The following is a 20,422-nucleotide window of genomic DNA, read 5'->3' as shown; positions in this document are numbered from 1 at the left end:
AATAAAGTGAACTTAACTTAAATTCCAAGCTGAAAATACAAGACTCAACGTGTCTTCTCTGTAACTTTTCAGTTTACAGCTCATCCATGGTCATTCATTATTGATATTATTAATAATATATTCCGTATTACATTTAAATTGGAACATTTCTGCAAAATATAAAAGAGGTGATACAAAATGTTTCTCCTCTATAACTCTTCAGTTTACAGAATAATTCCCATAGAGCTACACAACATAGTAAACAACAATGTGTGGGTCACGGTGTAACATGTCTGTCTTCACTGTCATGATATGGGTTTCAACATATTGATTAGCTGTTCTCAGGTTACTGGTAGCAATCTTCCTTTCATAAAATATACCTAATTTCTTAATCAGTTTAATGTTTAACGTGCTGTAATACACAGTTAAAATTATTAAAAGTCTAAACAACTTAAATTCTGCAATTGGAAAAAAGATTCTCTCTCAGCAATGACCGGGATTGGAAACCGGGAATTTTCTGGCGACAGACAGCTTAAACTCTGCACATGAGACGTTAAGCTTTACTAGCTCCACCTGGTGGTTTTACAAGGTACTTCTGGTTACTATTACCCTATGTAAAAAAAAAAACATGTGGTATGTTGTGGTAAGTACAGCGCGTTTTACCACAGCATACCTCTCTCATTTTGAATGGCTGGATCTGTACAGTTACTGTATGTCTTTGGACTGTGGAAACTGGAGTACCCAGTAGAAACCCACTCAAACACAGTGAGAGTATACAATCTCTATGCAGATAACACGCCAGCACTGGAATTGTACCCAGGACCCCAATTTTGCATGGTAGCAATGTTAACCACTGTGCCAGTGTCTCACCTGTTTTATGGTAATACTGTATACATATATACATTATACATTTACTAATAACTGTGTTTCCGCAAATTTACTTCAGTCAGATTATATAAATCACACACATATACATCTATTTGAACGATTTACAGTAAATTAATTTGGTAAAAGCAGAGATAATTCTAGAATAATTTATATAATAATAAAGAATATTACTCATTATCTTCAGCAGTGTCCCATTCCCAAACAGGATCTCCCCAGAACTGGCCACAGCACAGTAGTAAGTCCCAGTATCAGAATGCCCGAGGTTGCTCTTTGGGAGGTTATAGACACAGCTCTGTGTTGGAATCTCCACCTCAGAGCTCCTCTCACAATGATCACTCCTGTCTCTGTGGGTGTAAATAATTCCAGGAAAGGATTCTCCTGATCGATGTCTAAACCAATAAACATTGTGCTCTTCTGCACAGGTCTCAGTGTGTATTGTACACTGAAGAGTCACATTATCTCCTGGCTGGGCTTGGACAGACACAGGCTGCTGCACAACACTCCTGTTCCTGTTCACTCTGAATCAATATAAGAAAGAGAGCAGCTGTTGAATAATAAAATGAGAGAAATCACTTTTAATGTTTTAATTTGTTTATCCAGTGCATGAACTATTATATCAGTAATACACTGAGATCAAATAATACAAATAATATTAACAGCTCTCTTAGCATTGCATATTTTACCCAAACACTTTAAAAAACTACACAAGAAACTACAGCTACACTACAAGAACTACATTACCAAGGCAACTAACAACACATTGTAGATTACAACTACTTTACTAGTGATTTAAGCATTTTTTAAACAAGTCAATAAACGTATAGAACAGGGGTATTCAGCAGGAAGCTTGTAATTAATCCATTTCTAAAGTCCTGGAATAATTTATCTGTGATTTATTGAATAGGTGGAGTGTTCAATTAAGTAATTTAGAGATAATTTGGAGCAAAACATAGAATATCCATCAGCTTTCAAGTGCCGTTTTTTTCTTCATTGAATATTTACTTGCTTAATTGTTAAAACTCAATTGCTCAATTGCTTAAATCTTCCTAATCATTCAATAACAGGTGATTTAAGGTGACCTACAGTATAAATAAGGATTGAAGCTCTCAGGAATCAGGGTTAGTGACCCTGTCATAAAGGTTGCCCTATAAAATATTCACACATTTCTAAGTACCTTCAAATACTATATTTTGTGCAAAACCCCTTCAGTTGTGCTTAAGTACATCATTATCCCTCAATAAAGATATTGACATGTGTTCTGCCTGCCTCCTTTCTCACATTGTAAAAGAATCAAAAGTGATTCAATTGATACAATATCTCATTTCAAATAGTCATTTAAGAATCAACTGTTTGTACTCTTTCCTTGTCTTACTTATATTATCATTCTTCATCCATCCCTTTAATTTACTTTATAAAGTAGCATAACAAGCAGCAACAGTGATGGAGTGAGTGATACCTCCAGCACCACCTCTTCGCAATAGGTTTCTGAGGGTAGCAGTATATCATATTTCATATAAAAAACACTTTTAAATTCAATTTAAACATGATTTTTTATTATTTATTATTTTTTATTTTTGTGTTTTCTCTTAGCAATAGTGTTTTGATAACAAAAGCATTAACAATAACATTTTAGGCATAAAGCATTAGATGTTAGTAAGCACATTTATGCAACATGCAACACATGTTTTGATGCAGCCATTCAAAACAAGCGGGCGATACCACATTATTTTGCGGTGCGCTTGACGCAGCCTACCGCGAGTTACCGTAAATTCTCGTATAGTACCTCATAATACCACGTGGTACCGCAAGTAAAATAATAGTATCCGGAATTTCCGCAAGGTGGAGCTAATAAAGCTCAACCTCTCATGTTTGAGCTGTCGCCATCAAAGTCTTTAACGAAGATATTACTAATAGTATTAATAATGAATGACCTTGGACAAGCTGTAAACTCAAAGTATTGCCCTGGTCCACATTCTTTTTTTCATTGACTGTCTTTGTAAAAGTAACACCACAGCATTTCGCAATCACGCATTTGCTTCCAATCATGCAAAGTACAGAAATTTCTGAGAATCTCCGATTCACCATGCCTTTCACATGCTCATAAAAGAGATTGATTTAGGAACATAAACATATTACTGTATGCAAACTGTACTGTATACAGTATGTATATTTAATGTCTTTACTGTGCCCGTTTAAGTATTGAATATTTATATGGAATTTTACCACTGAAGGGAAATCTTAGTAGCTGAACATAAAAAGAATAGGAGCATACTGTAACGCGTGTGAAGGCCATAAACGATATTAATTTTGGAACATAAACATACAGTATATGGCTGGTCTCGGTACTTTAAAGAAAACATACACACCAGTATTCCATTTCTCCCTAAACATTTTAAGCATCGAAGTCTTTAACTAACGTGATACCGGAGTCAACAAGCATACTTTTAGAATTTGATTAAAAGGGAATATAATATGGAATCGCGTATCTAAAGAAATTAATAACGATATAATTATATTTATGTACCGCAACACAAGAATTGTACACGCTGTACGATGTCTGTTGATAATGTTTCTGTAGGGCTTTTTCAGCACTCCTCATGTGACCTTGCCAGTGGCGCTATGGGTTAGGTTCCTGACTCCCCCATCACCCATTGGGTGTTCAAATCCAGCTGAAGCCATGACTTTTTTTTTAACAAACATTTCTTTGAAAAAATAAAATAGGGTTAGTGTTAGGGTAACTGTCAAACTAAATCAACAATTGATTTAAGGACGATCTGTCAAAGTGCAATGAAATACAATATTGTTGTTGTTGTTATTGTTGTTTTTATCCTGTAAAGCGTTTTGAGAAGCCACCTTTAAAGGCGCTATATAAAAGCGCTGATTCTTATGGAATGTGTTTCTTTCTTCTTTTTTTTCAGCATGTAATAAACCTATTACTTGATTCTTATGGATGACCGGTTCCGCCGGGGATTCAAAAAAAAAACCCCATGGAATCGCGTATCTAAGGAAATAGCAGTATAACCTTATTCATGCACAAACAGTGGCATGTTACATTATTAACTTGGGTGTCTCCTCTTGCCAGAAAGCTCTAAATTGCATTTTGAGTGTGGTTTTTGACTTTTTTTAAATTACAACCCATAAATAAAGCTGATACTATTTAGACTTTTAATTATTTAAAACTGTATTACACCAGCACAATGCACAATGCAACGTAAATCGCTATCTTTGTCTTCTGCGTAATAATGTTCACCTCTCTGTCCAGCAAATTAACAATAGTAATAATAATGAACTTTACTGTATATAGCGCCTTTAAAGGTGGCTCCTCAAAGCGCTTTACAGGATAAAAACAATAACAACAATACTGTTAAGCTGGGCAAACGATTTTTTTTTAAAGAAATAAAAAATGAGATATAATGATGTGTTCCGGCTTAGACATTAACGAAGAGCATAACGAAGGTCATAAAGGTCATAAACGATATTAATTTTGGAACATCAACATATTATGTAAACTGTATGTTGCTGTTATTGGTATTTTAAAGAAAAAATACTGTAAAATCCTGGGTTCAGTACAATGTTTCAGGCATTCATGTGAAGGACAACAGAGCTTTCACTGGCCGATTATCAAACTTTATTGATAAAACAAAAACAAAAACTATCCGACCAAGCCAGAAGAAGACAAAAAGAATAACGAACACAGCGCGAGCCTGCATTCTCTCCTCAGCCGTCCACACCACACTTTTCCCTGGGTCAGAGATTAAATAAAACTTCACTCGCACCAAACAAATTACCACACACTGAACACTGAACATGTTAACCCAAATATGTCTCACAATACTTTTATGGTACATTACTTTGCTAAAATGCATTTAAAAATAAAAACGATTACAAACGCCAGCAGAGAGAGAGACACACACACAGTTATTCATTGTCAAAAATTAATTGTTTTTTACTTTTTCAGCACCCAGACAAACACAAACGCGTTATTAATGAAATGCTTTTATTCATTCTTAATCGAACTCACAAGTTGTCATCTGCTGTTGAAGCTCTGTGAGACTAGACTCACACATGGCTAGACTTGACTATTTAACCATGAGATTATGTTTATGTTTATTAATCTTCCTTGTTACGCACTGAGAATGATAAGCACCCCAAACACGAGGACGGCGTAGCGGTCGGCTCTGGCTTTCCCATCTATACCGATGCACTGCAAGTACAGCCCCCCCTCTCTGCGGGAGTGCTGGCTGTGAAGAATTAAACCGGTTTTACAGGTATTTTCAAAGTAGAAGGGGGCGAGATTTCCAGCGAAAGACACCTCCCCCCCCCTCCAAAACCCAGTAAGTACAGTTACTTTTTGACAGAGGGCAAAAAACTCTCTCTCTCTCACTTGCCCTCCCCCCTTTGTATTGTCTGTTTAGGGCAAGCGAGGGGGGGGGGGGGCGGAGGTGGGCAAGATAATGTGAATCAAAACCTGTTTTTCTAGCTTTTAAAGTCATGCGATGTGTAAGCAAGAACACATCATTCTTACATCATCTTACATATGAAAAACACATAATATAGCTCCCAAACAAACGCAAATGTGTTTTTAATAAAATGCTTTTATTCACTCATAATCTGACAATTTCAGGAAGACTAAGGAAGGACTAAGGAAATTGTCATCTGTTGTTGAAACTCTGTGAGCTCGGTGACTTTGAGACCACTTGTTATCCCAAGTTGTTTGAATCGCCACAATTCAAATAGGGAAAAAAGAGCTGACTGACAAGATTTTAGATGTGGCTGTCAATATTGGACTAAAAAAAACACGTTGCCCGACGTTAGTTGCATTGCTTGAAAAATAATTTTATTTCGAGAGACTGGATAAGTAATTCAAGTGTTTTTTTAACTTCCTGAAAAACAAGTAATAATTTAACAATATGTGCAAAAGTTTTATGATATGTCGCTGTTGTGAATGTCTGTGGAGTGTATCTTATTTGCCTTTCCTGGCTGTGGTCTCTCGCTCGCCCTCCCCCTCTCAATTCAATTCAATTCAATTCAAGGTGCTTTATTAGCATGACAGATGGGTACAATCAGTGTTGGGTATTTACTTTGTAATCTGTGGTCCTTTTAACTGTTTTTACATGTACTGTATTGCTTTGAGATGCCACTTTTAAAGGTGATACATGAAATCAAGGCTTTAACTTGCTTTAACTCCGCAAGTCTGAGTTCTTGTGTCCGTCCTATCCGAACCCGGAAGTATTACAATATGTATCTTTATAGCAGTTGGTGTACAGCTTTTTAGTATAGATTACACTTTTCTAAAATGTATTTTAAAAATAAAAATGATTACAATCTAATCTTTCCACGTTTGATCCCAAGATCCCAAGAAAAATAAATCTAAATGGGGAGAAAGCTATGCTGAAAGTTTATTAAGATACTTAGAAGACAAAGATATCAATTTATGTTGCATTTGTCTGATTGTGAATCAAAAAACACATATATTTAAACCCGCGTTTGCGATTTAAATCAAAACGCGATTTAAATCAATATAAATGTTTATATTGTAATGCCTAGGTGACTATTCATTGTTATTAAAATGACTTAAATTCGATCATGTTGTGATATTTAGAAATATAAATTTGTTTGGTGCGAGTGAAGTTTTATTTAATCTCTGACCCAGGGAAACGTTTTATTTTTTCAAAGAAATGTTTGTTAAAAAAAAGTCATGGCTTCCGCTGGATTCAAACACCCAATGGGTGATATGTGAGTCAGGAAGCTAACCCACAGCGCCACTGGCAAGGTCACATAAGGAGTGTTGAAAAAGCCCTACAGAAACATTATCAACAGACAATGTACAGCGTGTACTATTCTTGTGTTGCGGTACATGAATATAATTATATCGTTATTAATTTCTTTAGATACGCAATTCCATATTATATTCCCTTTTAATTCAAATGACTCCGGTATCATGTTAGTTAAAGACTTTGATGCTTGTTTAGGGAGAAATGGAATACTGGTGTGTATGTTTTCTTTAAAGTACCGAGACCAGCCATATACTGTATGTTTATGTTCCAAAATTAATATTGTTTATGGCCTTCACACGCGTTACAGTATGCTCCTATTCTTTTTATGCTCAGCTACTAAGATTTCCCTTCAGTGGTAAAATTCCATATAAATATTCAATACTAAAACGGTCACAGTAAAGACATTTAAATCTTTCTACGACCGACCAACGCACCACGAGTGCCCCTGTCGGTCAACCAATCACATACCGCTGTATTTTGCGTCATTGCGCGTCACGATGCGCGAGGCCGTAGCCAATTACCTCCGGTACATGTCTGTGGCGCGCACTTTGAATGGCTGCATCTGTACATAATTTTAAACAGAGCATCTTCAAAATGAAGCTCAATTGGATTGGAATATTAAAAATAACTCTATGAACAGAAAAGTGACATTTTAAACAGATCTGGATATGCATAGTTTCATTTTTGTGTAAATTAAACAACGTGTCTCTAAAAAGGGAGACACTATCTGAAATTCCTTCCAGTTTTGGGAAATAAATTCAAATATTTAGTAAAAATATCATAATATCACTATCATAATCCAATTTGACAACTTAAACTCCCATAATAATGTAAATTAATTTGTATTTCAGTAAATACACTAGAATAATGATATATAACTGCCTTTATTTTAAAATAAAACGCAATAAATTAATATAATTTCTGTTTATATATATAACCTAATAAATATTTTTCAGCATTTCCAACGATTTTTTCATAGTCACTACTAAGGCTGGCTTATTTTTATTTGTATAGTTCATATATATAAAACATAATGAGCGATCCTTTATGTTTTTAACTAATATGTATTAAAAATTTGACTTTTTGACAGAAAGAGTATGCATGGCAGAAAAGACTTAATACAATTTCAAGTTTTATGTGGTTTTAAGTGGCTTTTGTGACGAAAGCAGCAGTATAACTCTATATGAAACCATTTTTTTTTTAAATACCATATTTATAATAAATTCTGTAATCAGAGGGAACGAAGGAGCTCACAGTCACACCAGAATACCTGGTACCAACATTACTTGGGGAATACCCCGGGTCTTCTGATTGGGTGGAAAGGAGACAACATCTTGTGTGTCTTGTGTATGAGTGAAAGATCAAACACCCACTGCTGTTTTCATATTAAAGTGACTTCACAATGTAGAGTAACCGCCAAAATCTTATTTTTCAAATTTTGTGAACATATTTCAAAGTATTATTGGCACATCTGGGTTTACATATAACATTGTCCACTGGCGATTTTAAAGCAACTAATTTATACCAGAAAATCTAAAGATTTTGTATCCTGCCAAGTACCAGGCACAAGGCAGTATACACCCAGGACCAGACACCAGTCCACCTCACGGAAGACACACCCAATCTCACACCTAGGGCCAATTTTCCCAGATGCCAATTAACCTACCAGTATATTTTCGGGCTGTAGGAGGAAAGCAGATTACTCGGTAGAAACCGACTTGAACATGAAGAGAACATACAAACTCTGCACAGACAGAACCCCATGTCCCGATTTGAGTCCCAGTGCTGTGAGGCACCAATGTGCCACTCTGTTTTTATTTTAGATTTATCTCATAGCTACATAAAGTTGCAATACCTAGCTAAAGTAATCACCTCATATCAATCATGTCCAATTTTGTTGAGTAACAAATGTGGTTACATATTTTTTGCAGATTAATAAAACACTTTCATGGGTGAAATAAGTTGAATTTCAGAAAAAAAACTGCACAGCTAATTCTAAAGCAAAAATATGCTGGTTGTATATGTAGGGACAAGGACCTGTTATTACACTTAGAATTAAGTGATATTAAGTATTTTTAATCTTTGTGTGCCTGGACCAAATAAACTGTTGCCTGTTACAGGAATGTAGTGGAAGAGGCCCCTCTAGTGCAAAGATCACATGAAAAGATCTAGTGATCTTTGAGGGAGATTTTTTTGGATAAGAATTTTTTTGGATAAAAATTCTCAGGATGGTCCAGATCCATTGTCAATACTCCTTTCAGGTGGATGTCCAGTGCTAGTGCTTGGATTTCTGGGAGAGGGACAATAGCACATCTGGAGATAATTCTAAAAGTCACAGGACATGATCAATCATCCAATAAGATGACTGACCTATCAGGGACTTGCAGGGTGTGGGTACGCACTCCACCTGGTAGCATCTTGACCAGTCACCATCCATATTTTCCCCAGTTAAAAAGCAGTGCATCACCTCTAGCTTGGCCGCCCCCTCTCTACCCTAACCCAACTTGCCTGACTGACAACAGAACCATGTGCCTACCACATTTGCTGTCTGAACTTTGGGACTTAAGCTTTTGCCCCAAAGCACTAAGTTAGAGGGTGAGCCCATATGTATAGACAGAATTCTGCCTATAGAGGTCTAGCTTGCAGCAGGACCTTCTAACCAGCAAGTGTGCCCACTTGATCACTGGAGCAATATGGTTGGACTTTTTGTCGACATGCCTGGATATAACAATATTCAGTATTAGCTGCTACTCCGGGAGCAAACTAAGTTTCTCCCCTTTTATATGACTCACCCTGACTGAGCAGTCACCGCCCTGTACAAAGACTTTGACCCTAATTCAGCTCAGAGCTGGCCTGGACAATCCATTTGAGGAAATTGTGTCACGAGAGCCAGTTTTGACTCCGGTGGAGTGCGTTATTAAAGACCCTATGCAGACGGTATATTCCGTAAAAGACAACAGAGGAAGGTAAAATGGGGTTAGGATGGGTTGACAAGACAGGGGGCGGTGACTGTAGTGAGCAGGTGTACAGGGGAAATGAGGTATCAACCAAGTCCAAGGAAATCCAAAAGGGAAGTCGGGGCGCAGTCCATAATCCAAGAACTGGGAGATCCATCCAAGACAAACGGTTAAAAGGGGGAACCGGGTCGGAACCGGCACAGGAACAGGAACAGGAACTAAAAACATAAAGGGACCAGGTACTCTGCATCCCGGACCCAGGTGGTCAGGACGCCGGGGAAAAGGCCTGCCATCAGAGAACCCAGAAAATAGGCAAGCGTTTTGTCGTCCATCTTCCAATACTGAGCCCAGAACTGCAGAGATACTAGGCTTTTAACCAAAAAGCAAACGAGACGCACCAGGAAATAATAGAAATTAATCATAACCGAAAGGGGTAGGAGCACCCTCTAGAAAAGGGATGTGGAACTTAACAAATTGACTGTCAATGAGAGGCTACAGCAGATCCCTCTCTTCCTGATATGTCAAACTGCTTCAGAACTGGAGTGGCATAGAGCCAGCAGCATGGATTGGGCAGCTCTGCGACGGACCCTTTCAGCTGCTCCCCATCCTTCTGTGTGGGAGTTACAAATCCACAGTTGTGGATGACTATAATTCAGTATTCACTTGCTTGAGAATAAAATTGTTATATAAACTCATTAATATCAATTTAATTAATTTAAGTAGTTGTAGTTACTTAAGAGTGCCTGGATGTTGATTATTTTAATGAGACTGATTAGGAAGTTAGTGTAACCAACAGTATACTAAATGTAGTACAGATGCAGCCATTCAAACTTCGTGGCACAGACCTGTACCGCACGCATCTACCCACAAGCCACTGCAGCATACCGCAGTACGTGATAGGCTGGCCAAAATAACTGACAGGAGCACTCATGGTGCATTGGTCAGTAGTGGATAGATTTAATCATTTAATCTCTTTACTGTGCACGTTTTAATCTGCTTAGTATTGAATATTTATATGGAATTTTACCACTAAAAAGCATAAAAAGAAGAGGAGCATAACGCATCTGAAGGTGATAAACGATATTAATTTAGGAACATAAACATATTATGTAAACTGTATATTGCTGGTCTTGGTAGTTTAAAGAAAAAATACACATCAGTATTCCATTTCTCCCTAAAATTTTAAGTATCAGAGTCTTACATGTGGTTATTTCAGAAACGTTTTTACGTGCTCCTTCTGACCATATTACTGTACGTTTATATACTTTGTGAAAATTGTCATTTTAACCTTTTCTGCGAATTGTTGTTATCGGATTAAACAAAAGCATACTTTATCTAAATAAATTAATAATGATATAAATATATTAATGTACTGTTGCACAAACAGTAGTATAAGACTTTCCATTGATATGTGTATAGCTGTTTCAGTAGTTATCACATACCTGTATTGGTGGTGTGATAGCTTAAGTGACTGATTTATAACTCTAAGACTGGGTGTTCAAACCCAGCTTTTGCCATGAGTTTTCTTTTAACAAATAAACATTTCTTTGAAAAACTAAAATAGCAAATATTATTGGCATTATATTGACATTTTTTATATTTCTAAATATCACAACATCTTCGTACTGTATGTACACAGCGGTACCGCAGGGTGTAGGGCACAAATCCACGTGCGCCCAAAAGCCTTACATTAATGTTGTGCATTACCCTGGCATTGCGTGGTTTTTGAATATCTCTCTCTCTCTGTGGGAGTGCTGGCTGTGCCAAATTTCACTCCACAAAGTCTGAGTCTCTGTGTCTACATTGTTTGTAAACAAACCAGTTTCACAGGTATTTTCAAAGTTGAATAGGGCAAGTCTTCCGAAAGACAGTCCACCTTCCCCCCACGGACATGTTTTCTTAGAAAAATAGATTCACAACGCTGTGTCAGTCTTCTGTGTAAAAAAAATCAGTTTGAACACCATGGGTGCTGTTTTTAATAAGCTGCTGAGTAAAGTATAGGAATTTTCCTGCTGTCAGCAGTATTGTGTATATAGTTGACCCTTACCTGAATGAAAACAGGACATAAAGAAAGGGTTTCAGAAATCAAACAAAGCTTTATTCCCGTGCTTACAGTCTGGGTGATTGGAGGCTGCGCTGTTATGCTTCCTATGGTGATATACGGATTTTTCACATGAAGCCGTATTGAGCAGTATTCTCGTGTTGTGAATGTATGTACACAGCGGTTCCAGTTACTGCGTAATTATGCATCGATGAGAAACCTGAGGTTTAAAAAAAGAGAATTAGTTCACTGATAGTTTTATGTGGAGGCTGTGAACATTTTCAAAAGTCGTGGTCTATAAAATGCATTTGGTTTAAAGGCTTTCTGTGTTTCCCTTGCGATGATATAAACAAAAGAATATTCAAGAGTGGTAAAAAAATGGCTTAAAAACGACATAGTGAAGGCTGTGAAAACAGTCACAATGTATTTTGTTCACACAGCAAGTGTTTTTGTAAACAGAAATACTGTCCCCCTCCAAAACCCCTTTTTTTTTTGCTTACAGTAGTACTTCTCGCGTTAAGAAAGTTAGGTGTTAGCATAAACTATTAGTAATCAATAGTTTCAGAGAAATCAGAGAAGAGGCTCTGGTGAAATTTCTCTGTGAACTGAAGAGTTAAAGTGTAAAGTGTCTCCTCCTATTAACGAGAAGAGATGTGGTGCTTTAAACAAGAGAGTGTGGAGTTACTTTTTGTCAATGAAAAAATTGTGTGTTTTTTTTTACTCCCTGGCGGAAATGGGCTTCCATAAGAATCAAGTAATAGGTTTATTCCATGCTGAAAAAAGAAGAAAGAAAACACAATCCATAAGAATCAGTATAATGTAGCTTCTGGGAAATACATTTTTCCTGCATTAAAGTTTAACCCGTCCAGAGCGCCCTACATTACAAACTCCAAGCGTTTCACCCTCACACGTGAAGAAGGATTCACAGCCGAAATGTAGCAGTATTGTATTTCAGTAAATGTTTATATCATTATATCTATTTTTTTATTTCTTTTTTAAAAATTAAAAAAAATCATTTGCCCAGCCTACAAGGGGGGGGTCTGCTCTCATTGACAGTTGACACTCCTCCATACACTCAAGTGAAAAATTAATAACGCCAATGTAAATGTCGTATTTACAATTTGTTGATAATAAAAATGCTAAGTTCTCTAAAGCTTTCTCAGTTAAGTATGATAGTTTACCCAGGGAACTGTGTAAGCATGCGTAGGCAGCAAAAGATCAGCTAAACTGGGAAGATGTGACACCGAAGATATTATTAATAACCTTTTAAATCTGAAGGGAGAACTAAAGGAATACCCTTTATTAATAGGGATCACGTGAATTTGCGCCCTATTTCTGTGTACATACAGTACGCACGTTATGATATTTAGAAATATAAAAAATGTCAATATAATGCCAATAATATTAGTTATTTTAGTTTTTCAAAGAAATTTTTATTTGTTAAAAGAAAACTGATAGCAACACCTGGGTTTGAACACTGAACCTCAGGATTACAAGTCAGTCACTTAAGCAATCATAACACCAAGGCAGGCATGTGACAAGCGTATCTCAATGGAAAGTCTTTTTCTACTGTTTTGTGCAACAGTACATGAATATAGTTATACCATTATTAATTTCTTTAGATACGTGATTCCATATTATATTCCTTATTAATCAAATTCTAAAAGTATGCTTTTAAACGTACAGTGACATGGTCAGAAGGAGCAAGGAGCACGTAAAAACGTTTCCGAAATAACCACATGTAAGACTTTGATGCTTAAAATGTTTAGGGAGAAATGGAATACTGGTGTGGATTTTTTCTACAGGTTATATAATATGTTTATGTTCCTAAATTAATATCGTTTATGACCTTTAGATGCGTTATGTTCCTATTCTTTTTATGCTCAGCCACTAAAATTTCCCTTTAGTAGTAAAATTCCATATAAATATTCAATATTAAGTGGATTAAAATGTGCACAGTAAAGAGATTAAATGATTAAATCTTTCCGTGACCGACCAGCGCACCACGAGTGCCCCTGTCAGCCATTTTGGCCAGCCAATCATATACTGCGGTATGACGCGTTATGACGTAGGAAAATGCCTGCGGTACGTGTTTGTACCGCGCACTTTGAATGGCTGCATCTGTATATCTACTTTATTTCTGCATACCGATGAGGCCAAAGAGAGTAATATCATCAGTGAACCTGAATATTTTGACTGAATCTGAATGTGAAAAACAATTGTGTACAGAAAGTAAAGGAGACCCTTGAGGAGCTCATATGATTAAAATTAAAGGCTTAGAGATGCTATCCTTTAGCTTCACTACCTGCTTCCTATCAGAAAGGAAATCCAGTTACTAATAACACAGACTCTAATTGATACCCATTTTTGCTAGCTTATAAAAAAAAATGAAATGGATGATTATGTTAAAATTGGATTGTAAACAGTAATCAATAAAAAGGATCCAGGTATATTTGCTCGGTGCTTCTAGATGTTGAAATTTCATGGAGACCAAGGGAGACGGCATCATCCACTAAACTATTTGCTCAGTAGGCATGGATCCAAGTGCACATTAGACAGTAAATAAAAACATGAAAGCTACTGGTTTGTAGTCATTGAGGTAGCTCATAGTGGATTTCTAGGTATTGGTATTATAGTAGCCATCTTTAAGTAGTGTGGTACCTTAGAATGCTTAAAGGATAGATTGAAAATAGGAGCAAGTTGATTGGCACAAGATTTCAGTGTAGCTGTTGCAACAAGGTTGGGCGGTCCACTGGCTGTCTAGGTGCAGTCCACTGCATAGTTTTGTGCATCCACTGATGTGGTGTAGTATGTTTAACACAGTTTATAAACAGTTCCTACATTTGGAGGTCATCATGTGTGACGTACAGTACATCTACCAGGATGGGTAATAAAATAAACATAATATTATAAATGAAATAGGATTCCTCACAACCATCTTACTATCAGAACATTTAAGAAGTGTTAGAACACTTTGATTATTGCTGGTGTAAATAAAGCAATGTATGCACTTCATCCTTAAGTCACCACACAGTCTCACTTCCAGAATGCGAATTCAGAGGTTCAGTCTGTTTGATTCTGATCTGTTGTTGATGGTTCTGATATAATTTAACATAACAATTTATAATTGATTTAATTATTTAAAATAATGTATTAATATCTGGTATATCTTTAAGTCAATAACAAAATGGAAATATGGTGTGAAGCAAAAATGAAAATTGAATGAAAGATGCCAGTGAAGCTGAAAAAGCAACTTGGACATAGACATAACAGAGACAGTGTGAATGAGCAGCTAGAAGAAAAGAAGAAACATGTAACGTTTAGTACTTTATTTAGGATTTCCACAAACTGGTACACAAGATACATTTAACATTCTTTAGTAAATGTTAAACACTTTCTTGGAAAGTATTTGGTGATGTAACCTGAATACATTACTGGTCATCAACATTAGTCATTTAATTAAAATAAAACAAACATGAAACCATGTAGTATTTTTTTTTTGCGTGCCATGTTCTGAGTATAAGGGTAATACTGGATGTACTGTATACTCAATATGTGAGTATAGCACATTACTGTCATTGGTACACTGAATTATTTGAAAAGTTCACTTTAGTCTGAATTAAAAATTGTACTAAAATGCCAACTATTATATATATTTCTTTTTAATACAAATGGTAATTCCTATTTTTGATAGAAAAAAGGCAAAGTTTTAAAAATGCATCCACAACTTTACTGCATAAAATCAAACCTCAAATAAATGAGATTGCTGAGGACTGATGTAATATTTTTTTGTTTATTGGTGGAAAATTCATAAACAAATTTGTTTGATAGCTCAGTGTATCAGGTTTTTTTCCATATCTAATGAAGAAACAGAACGTCTCACAGAATGTGAACCTGCTAAATACATTGCGTGCACTCACACCTCTGAGGGGAAAACGGAAAAGGTGCAGGTTGGTCTACCTCCAACTGTACCATTTCTTGTGGTTCTAGGCGGAATACAGAAACAGCACAAAACCAATATTATATAATTTTAAAAAATCTTTTATTCACTGAAGTTATACAAAATAAACATAGTAAAAAAATATGTTTAAGCAGACAGTGAGCTAATGGATAAACAAATGATATTATGCAAAATTGATTTAAAAAACATACAACTGACATCAGTTAAATGTGGAAACATCTACTGTATACTGTACATTTTTTTAAAAATCTGAATTCTGTATATTTAAATTGAATATCACTTGCAGTGTATACCTGAATGTATATGTATACTTAATTTGGTTGGCCAAGCAGTTTCACATTCACTTTTAAGACTTGCAGGAGCAGCTGTTGTCTTGTCTGAGTGAGAAATTATCTATATATTTCCGTTGTGTCGTTGTGTCATGTCTGCATACACAACATTTGTGTCCACTTCTCTCTACCTACTCCCAGTCTTATTTTTGTTGTGAGTAAAATTAAGTGCAGCATAATTCATCATATATGTTTCTTGATTCTGGAAATAAAGCAAAATGACACAAATGCAGTTAATCTATATACACAATTTAATTGCAAGAAAGCACATTAATCATTACATACAGATGTAACCATTCAGAATGCGTGGTAAAATCCCATAACACATGGGGCTGCAGGTTACCTCGGCATGTGATTCATTGGCCAAAGATGATCAACAGGTGGCACTTGAGGTGCATTAGATGTTAGTGTAACGATTGCTTCTTTTAATCCCTCTATTGAGCATGTTTGGAGCTGTGGTGTCTTAGACGGAAAGGGTGTTTAGATCCTGATTGGAAGGTCCTGGGTTCAATCCCAGGTAGGGGCAAGTGATTTAGCTTGCTCTAATTCCTTCTGGATGGCTCCCAAGTCCACTCAGCCTGCTTTAAAAATTAGTACTGGGGGTTAATCCTTCCAGGGACAATAAGCCAGCTAGAGTGTAATGCTGACCACTTCACCTCCACCTCCAGTGGTCAAAGAAAAATGGTGACCCTTGCCCCCTATTTACCATGGGCCTTTATGGCCTGAAAAGGGACCTACCTACTGTGCATATTTAAATACTCTTAATATGGAAAATTAATATGGAATTTTACAACTAAAGGGACATTTTGTAGCTTTTTTAAACAGATTTAAAAAAATTAATAAATTGGTGTGCTATATGGCGCATTAAGGCATGTGCACCGCAAAATGATGCAGTATCAGGCATGCATTCTGAATGGCTGGATCTGTACATGTAAAAGAGATGATAGCAGAATATTTTATTTCCCAGACTTTTACAAAATTCATGATTGCAATACTTACTTGATTGTTTGTGGAGTCATCATTTACACTATTATAACAGGTTTCTACATTTCAGAGGAACAGAGGAAAAGAGAGCTGTTAACTTCACATAATACACAGATGCCTGTTGCCAGGTAAAAATCTGTCACACAGGAATGTGAATAAACTTTGTCAGTATGTTGAAATATAAGTAAAATTCCAAATGTAGTTAGAAAGTACAGACCATACAAATATTGGCAAGAATCATAATTTTCATAAACAAACTATGATTACATTTAAAATTAAATTTAAAATTTAAAAAATTAAAACATATCATGCCAGATATCAGTGGTACTTTCACTTTAATTTATTTTTCATCAGAAATCAAATGGTAATACAAAGCTGGTTCTAATTTAAAAAAATCAAAATATTTAATTTAAATTTTCTATATTATGCACAAATTTATCTGTTTCAAAGTTGTTGTTTTTTTCTGGTTAACAATCCCTTACATATTACATTTAAGATTTCATATATACCGATAAGAAAATCTAAAAATCGTGACTTTTCTTGACTGGATACAAAAAGATGTTAATTTTGAGCTCTAGCATACAGTATGTAGAGTTCAAAAACAAGTTAAAGGGCATGTTGGGTGTAAATCACAGCCTAAAGCAAATTACATTTTTTACTTTCAAATTAAATTACTCTTACTTGCAGTCATAATTGTGGAAACTTATTAGCATATTTATTGCGTTTAAATGAGAAAATTATTGCTGTCAAGGCCATGCATAATCAGAAACAAGCCTCCTCTAATTCCCACAAACACAGACTCATTAGTTAATCATCCAATCGGTCACCACCGCACCAGAGTACTTAAGGGCTCTTTCCCCATTATCTTGGTGCTCAGTATTGGGTGTCCCATTTGAGCCCCTAACCTTTGTGTTTTCTTGCTACCTGTGTGCTGTCTGTTTCCTGAACCTCCGGCTTATGATCCCGCCCTTGGTATGAGTACGACTTCTGATAGTGCGTATTGGTTTAGTACACCTGGCTCTCACAAAACCTGTGCTTCAGGTTATATCATTCAACGCATAGGGTCCAGCTTGAATCTTGGCTGCTGCACCATAACATTTGCATTTATATAGTATGAGAGAATATTGTGTTTAATTTAGAAAATTATTGCATTTATACATGATAACAGTGCTTCAAAATGTGATAGTTAATTTGTGACAAATATTGTCTGCCATATTAATATCTCGCATTATATACTGTATGCAATACTAATATTTCATGCAAAGAAGCATTGGCTTTAACAACAGAAAAATATCTTCACACTCATGTTTAAAAAAAACTCTCAAGGAGCAATGGTGCTGTCTTTTGTATACTGTATATGAAATACAACACAGTGTCAGTGAACATTCTTGGGTTAAGCTATTGATAGTTCTTTCATACAAATTAGCTATCATGTTCAAACACAATACTATAACATTTACATTTTTTTTCTGTGGCATTAATAACCTCCATACATATTGCATTTAAATCATGTAAATTTTATAAATCCTTCTGAAATTCACGTTACATGTACATCTAATTTTTTTTTGTTTCTTTAAGAAAAAAACTTAGTATTATTATAATTTTTAAAGAGGTAAGGAGGTACATCACTTAGGCAATAATTTAACAAAGATCTTAAGAAACTAATAGATAATGAAATGCAAATCAATGAGTTTCAACAAGCATTGGGCAGGGTAGCTACCTAACACTTCTGCTCTCTCCACAGCTCACGAGTCCTGTTTTTGAGTCCAGCCTGAAATATACCTTTTGTACTGCATGTCTTTTTGTATATATGCATGTGCTTTTTATATAGATATTGCTTCTTCTTCGTATGTGTTTTCTTTGGGTGCTTCAGTTTCCATAATTCAAAGATAATTAAATAATTTTCCATAATTCAAAGATATGCTTTCTCAGTTGATTTGCATTATCTCCTATATCTGTGTGAGTGTGCCCTGTGATAGTCAAGTGTCCTATCCAATGTGTGTCTTGAATTGCACCCATTTGCCTGCCAGGTAAGGCCCTGGATACCTGTTACCCTGTATTAGCAGTTATTGAAAATAAACAAATATTAGAACAAAAGAAACTGAGGAAAACAGGCCAGTCTGTTTATGTCTGGCTGTCTATCACAACATTAAGCCTACTGTAGATATGTACATTTATAGCAATTGTAACTCTACAATGTGCTCTTGTGATCCATTCCATCAACTGATAATTGGTACAGTAGTGTAAAAACATTATTTATTTTATTGGTACACAAACAAACTCCATGCAGTTCTCCTTAAGTCCTGGAAGATACCTGGTCACTTTCTGTGGATGGATTCCAGAGCAGCAATATTTTTTATATAAAATGGTTACCTAAACCATACACAGTGTTCTAAATGAAGCCTTACTAGTACAATATACAATTTAAACATAATATTCCTTGACTTAAATTCAACAACCACTATTAAATATATATCCATATATTAAATACATATCCTAAATTGCATTTGCCTTATTTAAATGCTTCCCGATATTGTCCAGAAGAGGAAGCCTCTTACAGCTAATGGTTCACATTCTGTATTTATAATTTGCATGGAATACACTGAAATTGCATACATTAAACAGCATCTGTCAAGTATTTTCCAAAATTTTGAACATTTGAATTATTTTTTATATTTAGGGTACTACCTCTGTACCACTGTTCTTTGAGTACAATGGTAAGATACTATCAAACTATAGAGATTTATTAATCTTGATTGCTTCTTGTAACAAAAAGACATCTGCCTGATACAATTTAAAACAGACCTTCATCTTTCCAGTCCATGAGGCATGTTGTTTTTTTCTAAACTCTCATTTAGTACAACAGCTTCTTATTAAATGTCGAGTCAAACATTGTAAAACCATGGGAGGGTCGTGACACACTTTGTGTCAAGATATTTTTGTCAGAAAAAGGTTAAAACTACTCCAAACTGGATAATGAAAAATGGGTAGATCAAGCCCATAAAAGTCTTTTTGAAATGTGGAAGGCATTGCAGAACTTTTCTTGGGATATTGACACCTCAACTTTCTACATTTACCACATCTTAAAGAACTTTAAATGCTTATTTATTTTTTAAATACAATGTTTTACATGTTGATAACATTGCAAGGAAAATAAAGAAATTTCAAATCTCTGATGTTTTAAAGATCACAATATGGGAATTATTTTAGCATTTAGATCAACATACCTCTGTGAACAGATATTCTCACACATAAAGGTTAGTTCTTTATATCTCCAGTAGCTATTCAACAACTGAACACTGTGTCAATTGCAACAAACTTTCAGCATAAGATAACTCTTGGCACATCCCTTCTTAAGGGCAACCGACCCCTGGTCTAAATGTTTCCCATTTTTGTCCTGAATATATTTTACTTAATCTCTGGTTCATGGTTCTTTGCTTGTTTTAGTATTGAAAAAATATTGTATATTTTATTTTGGCTTCCGTTACAATATTCGTTTAATTTTC

General features: G+C 35.5%; 1 protein-coding gene across 1 annotated transcript in view; it reads right to left on the bottom strand.

Annotated features, from left to right (window-relative positions):
• Window positions 1-20,422, bottom strand: part of LOC148836351 (uncharacterized) — a 44,718-nt gene that overhangs the window by 8,576 nt on the left and 15,720 nt on the right. The window contains exon 6 of the mRNA XM_088914139.1: window positions 1,039-1,385. Coding sequence (XP_088770265.1) covers window positions 1,039-1,385 — 347 coding nt within the window. The remainder of the gene's footprint in view (window positions 1-1,038; window positions 1,386-20,422) is intronic.

This window comes from Atractosteus spatula, chromosome 4, assembly GCF_055471065.1.
Source record: "Atractosteus spatula isolate fAtrSpa1 chromosome 4, fAtrSpa1.hap1, whole genome shotgun sequence".
NCBI classification, from domain to species: Eukaryota; Metazoa; Chordata; class Actinopteri; order Semionotiformes; family Lepisosteidae; genus Atractosteus; species Atractosteus spatula.
This window is presented reverse-complemented; position numbering and strand designations above follow the sequence as displayed.